Source organism: Brienomyrus brachyistius, unplaced genomic scaffold (genome assembly GCF_023856365.1).
Source record: "Brienomyrus brachyistius isolate T26 unplaced genomic scaffold, BBRACH_0.4 scaffold39, whole genome shotgun sequence".
NCBI lineage: Eukaryota > Metazoa > Chordata > Actinopteri > Osteoglossiformes > Mormyridae > Brienomyrus > Brienomyrus brachyistius.
The window spans coordinates 1254161-1263212 of NW_026042314.1; the positions used below are offsets into that span (position 1 = coordinate 1254161).

Below are 9052 nucleotides of genomic sequence, written 5' to 3' on the forward strand. Positions count from 1 at the left end.
TGGACCATTGCCTAAAACCACTGATGGCTACCAGTATATCCTTACAGTGACAGATTACTTCTCTAAATGGGTTGAAGCATTTCCTTTGAAAGGAAAGTCTGCAACTGAAGTTGGAAAGCATCTCTGTTCCATGATTTACAGACACGGATGTCCGAACAGAATTCTGTCAGATCAAGGAAGAGAATTTGTCAATGAAGTAATGAAGTGTCCTTTTAAAGTGCAGGCAGTCAGATATTGGGTTTGGAGTAGACCAGTAGCCTTAAGATGTTTATGACCAAAAAGTAGTATTATCACTGTAACTAAGCTTTATTCAGTACCATTGAGAACACATTTCTTTCTTTGTTTATTTACAAATGTATTTATTTAGTATTTAATAGCTTTGTTTTTCTTTTAAAGCTCAACCACAGCCTGTGTGAGATGTTGCACATTGAGAGAAGTGTAACTGCAGCCTACCATCCACAAACAAATGGACTGGATGAAAAAACAAACAACAATATAAAACGGTTGGTGTTTTATTTTTTTTGGATGTTTTATTTCTTGTGTGTTGTGACCAAATTTGTCATATTTACTAATTTTATTATTTTTTTATTTTAAATTATCTGTTAAGAGCTCTGAAGAAACTGGTTAACAACCAGCAGAATGACTGGGACATCTATCTGGATGCAACATTATTTTCTTTAAGGTCAAAGGTCCATACAACCACTAAACATTCACCATTTCTGCTTGTGTACGGAAGAGAGGCAGTGTTTCCTTCACAGGTTCCCATTAAATTGCCAGTAAGTACAATTACTCATATCTTGACATAGTTTAGCATAGTTTCTTGTGACAAGGTGATTGCAAGCTAATGAATTGGGGCTTGAACAGCCATGGCAATTGCTTCTGAAAACAGCTACGACATGTTCCGTTTTTTATATATCTATTTTATAATCACATATAAGGTCTTGTAGTTTCAATGCAGATGTTTGTGCTGTTTTTGCAAACTGTCCTGTGGTAGAACTATGTCTTGAAAGTTTTCCAGAGCTTTCTATGTACATACAGGGGGTGTAGATGTTTTCACCTTTTTATTTCTTAAATTGTTTACATTTAGGGGCAGCACGATGGGTTAGTGGTTGGCACTGTTGCCTCACAGCAATAAGGTCCTGGTTTCAAATCCGTTTGAATGGGGCCTTTCTTTGGGGAGTTTGTTCTCCCTGTGCACAGTTGTTATAATTTGTATGACTTTTCAACCTGTTTTATTTCACTTCATGTTAAGGCCATGCAGGACAGGGAAAATGTTAATCATAAATTGTGATTTCTGTCTTTCCATTGTGGTCTTACTTGTTAGCTTTCCACAATCATCCTCCCTGATGAAGCAAGTTACGGTGAGTTCAAACAGTTGAAAAACAAAACAATGGAGGGCATTAAAGCTACCACAGAAGAAAATATAAAGAAATCACAGGAAAAGCAACAGGCAGCTTATGTGAAAAGGGTGCAAAAGAAATACAAAAATGTTGTGTACAAAGTTGGAGATGAAGTTCTTTTGGCCAACATAAGAAAATATGGAAGGAAGGGTGGCAGAATGGGACCTGATTTCTCCGGACCATACACTATAGAGAAAATCAGTGGGAAAATTGTAACACTAAAAAATCGCGAAGGAGCAATATTGAGAAACAAATATAACATCAGCCACCTGAAGCCATACAGAAGGAGCTCACAACCCACTACACAAACCACTGATCCATTCAACGACCCTCCTTGTGTGGAACGAGTCAAGCCCACGCTAAGACCTCAGCAGTCTTTGGACAAGGACAATGACCCAGAGGTAATCAAGCACAACTTGAAGAGACCCTCTGTTATTGTTTTTGCCAAAAACATGCAAAAACATATTGATGGCTCAGATGACAGCACCCCTCCCCCTGACAAAAAGAACACAGGCACCACAGGAAAAATACCAACACAGGACAAAAACCCTATATCAAAGAGAACACCCCAAGAAGAAGGTCTTGTCTTGTAACTACAAAGCTCCCAGTTGGCCAGTTTGGCCCTGTCCAGTTGGCCAGTTTGGCCCTGTCCAGTTGGCCAGTATAGCCCTGTCCATCGTTTTGTGTGTTACATTTACTTTTTGCCTGTTTGACCGGTTGGTCACAAGTTTGTTGCTTGAATTACAGATGGGTGAACAAAATATCAGCATGATCAGATAACTATACACAAAATAGTTAATCTCTAAACAATGCCAAAAATATGTTTATGTATAAACAGTTTTAAAAATTAGGAAAGGGTGAGCAGCCCAACTGACTATTTAGTCCACCCTCCGTATATTCCATGTTTTATGTTTGCATGAGTTCAGTTTGTCTGCTTCATTACAAATTCTTTAGATATTTCTTGCTTTTGACTGTTGGTCTGATGGACCTCTTTATTGTAACACTAACTGTTTTACATTTGCTTTTTAGTGATGATGCTTTGGGCTGCAAAGGACACTGGGAGGGTTGAAGCAGTTGTTGGCCCAAACAAACTGTATGATCATTCTTTTCGCACCCTGCAGGGGAATGAGTGGCTTTCGGATGAAGTAAGAGAAGGAAAATAAGTTGTCCAACATATTAATACTGTAGTTTTGCATGTTGCTTATAAACCTGTTGTCTACAGGTTATTGATGCATATGTGCACTACATTTTGGAGAAACAACAGGCAAGTATCAATTATGACAACAGTTAACATTTGTCCATTTTTAAACTACATATTCAATCTATAAAAGACAAGATTATTTCTTTTTTACAGAAACCAATACACCAGATGTGTGCAGTTGTGGCAACATCTTTGTTTACTGGCAAATTCCGAACTCTCATGAAGGTTACTAAATCATAACATAGTGTAACATTTTATATCTTGCATGATTAAGTATTACTAACTTACTCTTACCACTTACCACAGATGAAATTTCCTGTGGTGGAGAAGTGGGCATGCCCCGTGAATGTTGGAGCCCATTGGATACTTGTGGTGAGTGGGAATTAGGAACACTATATCATTCTGAAACAATAAATATTACAATTACATATTTTTTATATTATTAAAAATATCATAACTAATATTATGTATGTTTGATTGCATCCAAATATTTCTAGGTTGTCGACATTCCCCTCAAAAAAATCATTCTGATGGACCCATTTGGAAATGAAGCCTCCTATGAGAGGAGAATTTTGCGCAACTGGAGGTATCACAGTTCAAGTATATTGAATATTTTCTTTTGGAAAAATTATAATGTCTTTACCTTGTTATATGTGAATGTAATGACCTTTATGTTTTAGGAATTTTATGAAACAGAGAGGGGATGATGAGAGCAGAGCAACATGGACAGTAGCAACCCTGCAACACAACAAGCAGAGAGATGGTAGCAGTTGTGGCGTTTTCATTTTGAAGGTAAATGTTTTAAAAACTTTTCATTGATGCTTTTAAACCTATTCCAGTTTTTACGCAATTTGTTGTATACAGGTGTTGGTTTTGCAGAAGGAATAATAATGAGACAGCTATCACTGCTGTGTGTTATTTATTTGTTGTTGTGTACAGTGACCTTGCAATACCCAAAAAGCACATTTAAATAAATATTTGTAGTTGTTCTATTGATTTCTTCAGCTTTAGTTCTATGCCACCAACATTGCATTTCATGCTGTATTGCATATGCTGACATGAAAAGATTTATGCTGAACCTCAGTTTAGAGTTGAGGATATGTACTCATATTGTGACAAATTTATAGTGATATTGATATACTTGTTTATTCTTTTTTGCAGTTTGCTGAACATCTCCTTTCAGAGGGGGAGACATCAGTCGAGTTCAGACGACTTCAGATTTCGTGACAAATGCCCGATTGGAAATAGCCTGTTCCCTCCTGGAATATCAGGGTGGGTTCTAGAGTAATTAAATATCCACAATAATCATCTAACTGTGTTGCTTCAGTCATACACATTTCATAATAAAAGCACAAAAAGCTTATGGGAACTTCTGTGTGTGTAGGCAAGGCATTGGACTACTGTGTCATTTGCTCCATGTTGGAAGGCGATGCTGACAAAAGCTAATTGACTAATTGAAATGGTACATTTTTGCAGGTCATTAAATATATACCCCTCCTGGAGCCGACACCTTATCGTGGTGGAGGGGTTTGCGTGTTACAATGATCCCAGGAGCTATGTTGTCTGGGGCTTTATGCCCCTGGTAGGGTCACCCAAGGCAAACAGGTCCTGGGTGAGGAACCAGACGAAGTACGGCTCAAAAACCCCTTATGATGAGAAAAATATTGGAACCACGTTTTCCCTTGCCCGGACGCGGGTCACCGGGGCCCCCCCCTGGAGCCAGGCCTGGGGGTGGGGCTCGATGGCGAGCGCCTGGCGGCCAGGCCTACACCCATGGGGCCTGGTCGGGCGCAGCTCGAACAAGGCACATGGGTCCCCCCTCCAATGGGCTCACCACCCATGGGAGGGGCCATAGGGGTCGGGTGCGAGGTGATCTGGGCGGCGGCCAAAGGCGGGGACCTTGGCGGTCCGATCCTCGGCTGCAGAAGCTAGCTCTAGGGACATGGAATGTCACCTCTCTGATGGGGAAAGAGCCTGAGCTGGTGCGCGAGGTTGTGAAGTTCCGGCTAGATATAGTCGGACTCACCTCGACGCACGGCTTGGGCTCTGGAACCAGTCTCCTTGAGGGGGGTTGGACCCTTTTCCACTCTGGAGTTGCCCGCGGGGAGAGGCGCCGAGCGGGCGTGGGCATACTTATTGCCCCCAGGCTGGGCGCCTGTGCATTGGGGTTTACCGCAGTGGACGAGAGGGTAGCCTCCCTTCGCCTTCGGGTGGGGGGACGGGTCCTGACTGTTGTTTGCGCTTATGCGCCAAACAGCAGTTCGGAATACCCACCCTTTTTGGAGTCCTTGGAAGGGGTGTTGGAGAGCGCTCCTCCTGTGGACTCCCTTGTTCTGCTGGGGGACTTCAATGCTCACGTGGGCGGCGACAGTGAGACCTGGAGGGGCGTGATTGGGAGGAACGGCCCCCCCGATCTGAACCCGAGTGGTGTTTTGTTATTGGACTTCTGTGCTCGTCACGGACTGTCCATAATGAACACCATGTTCAAGCATAAGGGTGTCCATATGTGCACTTGGCACCAGGACACCCTAGGCCGCAGTTCGATGATCGACTTTGTAGTCGTGTCGTCGGACTTGCGGCCGCATGTTTTGGACACTCGGGTGAAGAGAGGGGCGGAACTGTCAACCGATCACTACTTGGTGGTGGGTTGGCTCCGCTGGTGGGGGAGGAAGCCGTCCAGGCCTGGCAGGCCCAAGCGTATAGTGAGGGTCTGCTGGGAACGTCTGGCGGAATCCCCTGTCAGGGAGAGTTTCAACTCCTACCTCCAGCAGAACTTCTCCCATATCCCGGGGGAGGCGGGGGACATTGAGTCCGAATGGGCCATGTTCCGTGCCTCCATTGTGGAGGCAGCTGACCGGAGCTGCGGCCGCAAGGTGGTCGGTGCCTGTCGCGGCGGTAATCCCCGAACCCGCTGGTGGACACCGGTGGTAAGGGATGCCGTCAAGCTGAAGAAGGAGTCTTATCGGGCCTTTCTGGCCTGTGGGACTCCAGACGCAGCTGACGGCTACCGGCAGGCCAAGCGGAATGCGGCTTTGGCGGTCGCTGAGGCAAAAACTCGGGTGTGGGAGGAGTTTGGTGAGGCCATGGAGAACGACTTCCGGACGGCTTCGAGGAGATTCTGGTCCACCATCCGGCGGCTCCGGGCGGGAAAGCGGTGCAGCATCGACACTATTTATGGTGGGGATGGTGCGCTGCTGACCTCAACTCGGGACGTTTTGGGTCGGTGGAGGGAGTACTTCGAAGACCTCCTCAATCCCACCGACACGCCTTCCAATATGGAAGCAGAGTGTGGGGACTTGGGGGTGGACTCGCCTATCTCGGGGGTGGAGGTCGCTGAGGTGGTCAAAAAGCTCCTCGGTGGCCGGGCCCCGGGGGTGGACGAGATTCGCCCAGAGTTCCTCAAGGCTCTGGATGCTGCGGGGCTGTCCTGGTTGACACGCATCTGCAGCATCGCGTGGACATCGGGGGCAGTACCTCTGGACTGGCAGACCGGGGTGGTGGTCCCCCTCTTTAAGAAGGGGGACCGGAGGGTGTGCTCCAACTACAGGGGGATCACACTCCTCAGCCTCCCTGGTAAGGTCTATTCAGGGGTCCTGGAAAGGAGGGTCCGCCGGACTGTCGAACCTCGGATTCAGGAGGAGCAGTGTGGTTTTCGCCCTGGCCGTGGAACAGTGGACCAGCTCTATACTCTCAGCAGGGTTCTGGAGGGTTCATGGGAGTTTGCCCGACCAGTCTACATGTGTTTTGTGGACTTGGAAAAGGCATTCGACCGTGTCCCTCGGGGGGTCCTGTGGGGAGTGCTCCGGGAGTATGGGGTACCGGGCTCCCTTTTAAGGGCGGTTCGGTCCCTGTATGACCGGTGCCAGAGTTTGGTCCGCATGGGCGGCAATAAGTCGGACTCGTTTCCGGTGAGGGTTGGACTCCGTCAGGGCTGCCCTTTGTCACCGATTCTGTTCATAGTTTTTATGGACAGAATTTCTAGGCGCAGCCAGGGCGTTGAGGGCGTCCGGTTCGGTGACCTCAGGATTAGGTCTCTGCTTTTTGCGGATGATGTGGTTCTGTTGGCCTCATCGAGCCGTGACCTTCAGCTCTCACTGGAGCAGTTCGCAGCCGAGTGCGAAGCGGCTGGGATGAGAATCAGCACCTCCAAATCCGAGACCATGGTTCTCAGCCGGAAAAGGGTAGAGTGCTCTCTCCGGGTTGGGGATGGGGTCCTCCCCCAAGTGGAGGAGTTTAAGTATCTCGGGATCTTGTTCACGAGTGGGGGAATGATGGAGCGGGAGATCGACAGGCGGATCGGTGCGGCGTCAGCAGTCATGCGGGCGCTGCATCGGTCTGTCATGGTGAAGAGAGAGCTGAGCCAAAAGGCGAAGCTCTCGATTTACCAGTCGATCTACGTTCCTACCCTCACCTATGGTCATGAGCTTTGGGTAGTGACCGAAAGAACGAGATCGCGGGTACAAGCGGCCGAAATGAGTTTCCTCCGCAGGGTGGCTGGGCTCTCCCTTAGAGATAGGGTGAGGAGCTCAGTCATTCGGGAGGGACTCAGAGTAGAGCCGCTGCTCCTCCGCATCGAGAGGAGCCAGATGAGGTGGCTCGGGCATCTGATCAGGATGCCTCCTGGGGAGGTATTCCGGGCATGTCCCACTGGGAGGAGGCCCCGGGGAAGACCCAGGACACGCTGGAGAGACTATGTCTCTCGGCTGGCCTGGGAACGCCTCGGGGTCCCCCCAGAGGAGCTAGACGAAGTGGCCGGGGAGAGGGAAGTCTGGGTCTCCCTGCTGAGGCTGCTGCCCCCGCGACCCGACTCCGGATTAAGCGGGAGATAATGGATGGATGGATGGATGGATTAAATATATATATATATATATATATATATATATATATATATATATATATATTGTCATGCCCGGCTCGTCCGCTCCTCGTGTGTGCCACGCCCCCTGATTACCCACGTGTATTTCCCTGATCGTCTCCAGCTTCGTCTACTTACTTTGATTAGTCTTTGTGTATTTAAGTCCTGGTCTCCCCGGTTTCCCTTGTCCGTCATTGATGTCAGTCAGCGTGAGATGTTTCCTGTTCTTGTCTCGTTGAATAAATCCCCGTGCACCCTGCTTACGCCTGCTCGCCTGCTTACTGCCCGCTCACCTGCCAGCGCATTCGCCTACTTCCCGGACTATCGTGACAGAATGATGGACCTAAACAAGGAGGCGCGGCAGCAGACCGAGGAGCTCGGTCTGCTGCAAGAAACCTATTACTGGTTGAACCATCCAGGAGGACCCTGTGGCATTGGAGTTCGCCAGTCGCAGCGCTGATCTCCTGATGGAGAGGCCTCCACCGGAAAGCCAGCACCTCCTGGGGTAGGTACGTGCTTGCCTCTAGCAGCTAGCCCAGCGTCTCATGGAACGGAGACTTGGGCTAGCTGTACCGCAAGGCACAGAAGCTGTGTCCCTGTTGTCTGTCCCAACGGAGACGCCGCAGCCTCCCGCCGCCACCAGAACTCGGCGGAAGAAAAGACGGACGAAGTCGCCGGCGGTCGCCCCGACGATAACCCTGGGAGCGTGCGCGCTCGTCCCCGCTTCCCTCGCAGCCATTCCCTTACCGTCACCGGCGCTGCTAAGTTGCTTACCTTGACAGCTTCCCCCGTCCCCCGCCGCTACGGACCTACCACCGCCTCTAGAGCGGTATTTCTTCCGGCCCAAACGGCTGGCCAATAAGGGGGCCAGCGTGGTGCGGGATGTCATCCCGTGGGTGCCCCGGCGACTTAAAGGGGCCACGCTCGTCTTGCCTGCGCAGGACTTGCCAGTCCCGCCGCTGCCTCTGCCGGCGGACCCCGCTCCCGAGCAGCCGCCTGCGCAGCCGCCTTCGCTGCTGCCGCTGCCTGCGCAGCCGCCTACGCAGACACCGCAGGTCCCTCTTCCTCCTGCAGCTCCCGGGCAGGCGCCCCCACTGCAGCAGCCTGCAGTTCCTGGGCCGGCGTCCCCACTCCAGCTGCCACCACCTGCAGCGGTCCCAGAGGCGCCCCCTCCGCCTGCAGCAGCCCCAGTTCTTTTCGCCCTAGTCCCCGAGGTGGTCCCGGAAGACTCCATCTTGGCTCCTCCCTCTTCGGAGGTGGAGGAGCTTGAATGGGACCCCTCGGGAACCTCACTTGTGACTGCTGTGCCCTCGCCCAGACACGTGAAACCCCGGACTAAAGCCCGTATGTCGGTGTCCCACAAAGGGAGAGGACACCGACGCAGGGCTCGGGTCCCGCCCGCCCTGCCCCCTGGCTCGCCCTGCCTCGCCTGCGCTGGGGCTCGGGTGGCGGCTGCAGGTCCTGGTCCCCCGGGTCGGCCGCCGCCAGCGGCCCTTTCTCCAGTGCCTCGTTGCCCTGACTCGCCCCCCCCCCGTCCGTGCCTGGTCGGTCGCCTGTGGGTTCCCCGATGGCGGTTCCTCCGTTGGGTCCGCCCGC

The 9052-nt window shown here is 50.4% G+C and overlaps 1 protein-coding gene across 1 annotated transcript; it reads left to right on the forward strand.

The window, feature by feature from the left end:
- Positions 1–2251: 2251 nt before the first annotated feature.
- Positions 2252–8795, forward strand: LOC125722465 (uncharacterized). The gene is made up of 8 exons (XM_048998626.1): positions 2252–2545; positions 2623–2664; positions 2755–2826; positions 2908–2973; positions 3099–3187; positions 3282–3393; positions 8239–8352; positions 8775–8795. The coding sequence occupies exons 1-8, from the start codon at positions 2432–2434 to the stop codon at positions 8793–8795; spliced, it is 630 nt and encodes a 209-aa protein (XP_048854583.1). The 5' UTR covers positions 2252–2431.
- The last annotated feature ends 257 nt before the right edge of the window (positions 8796–9052 follow it).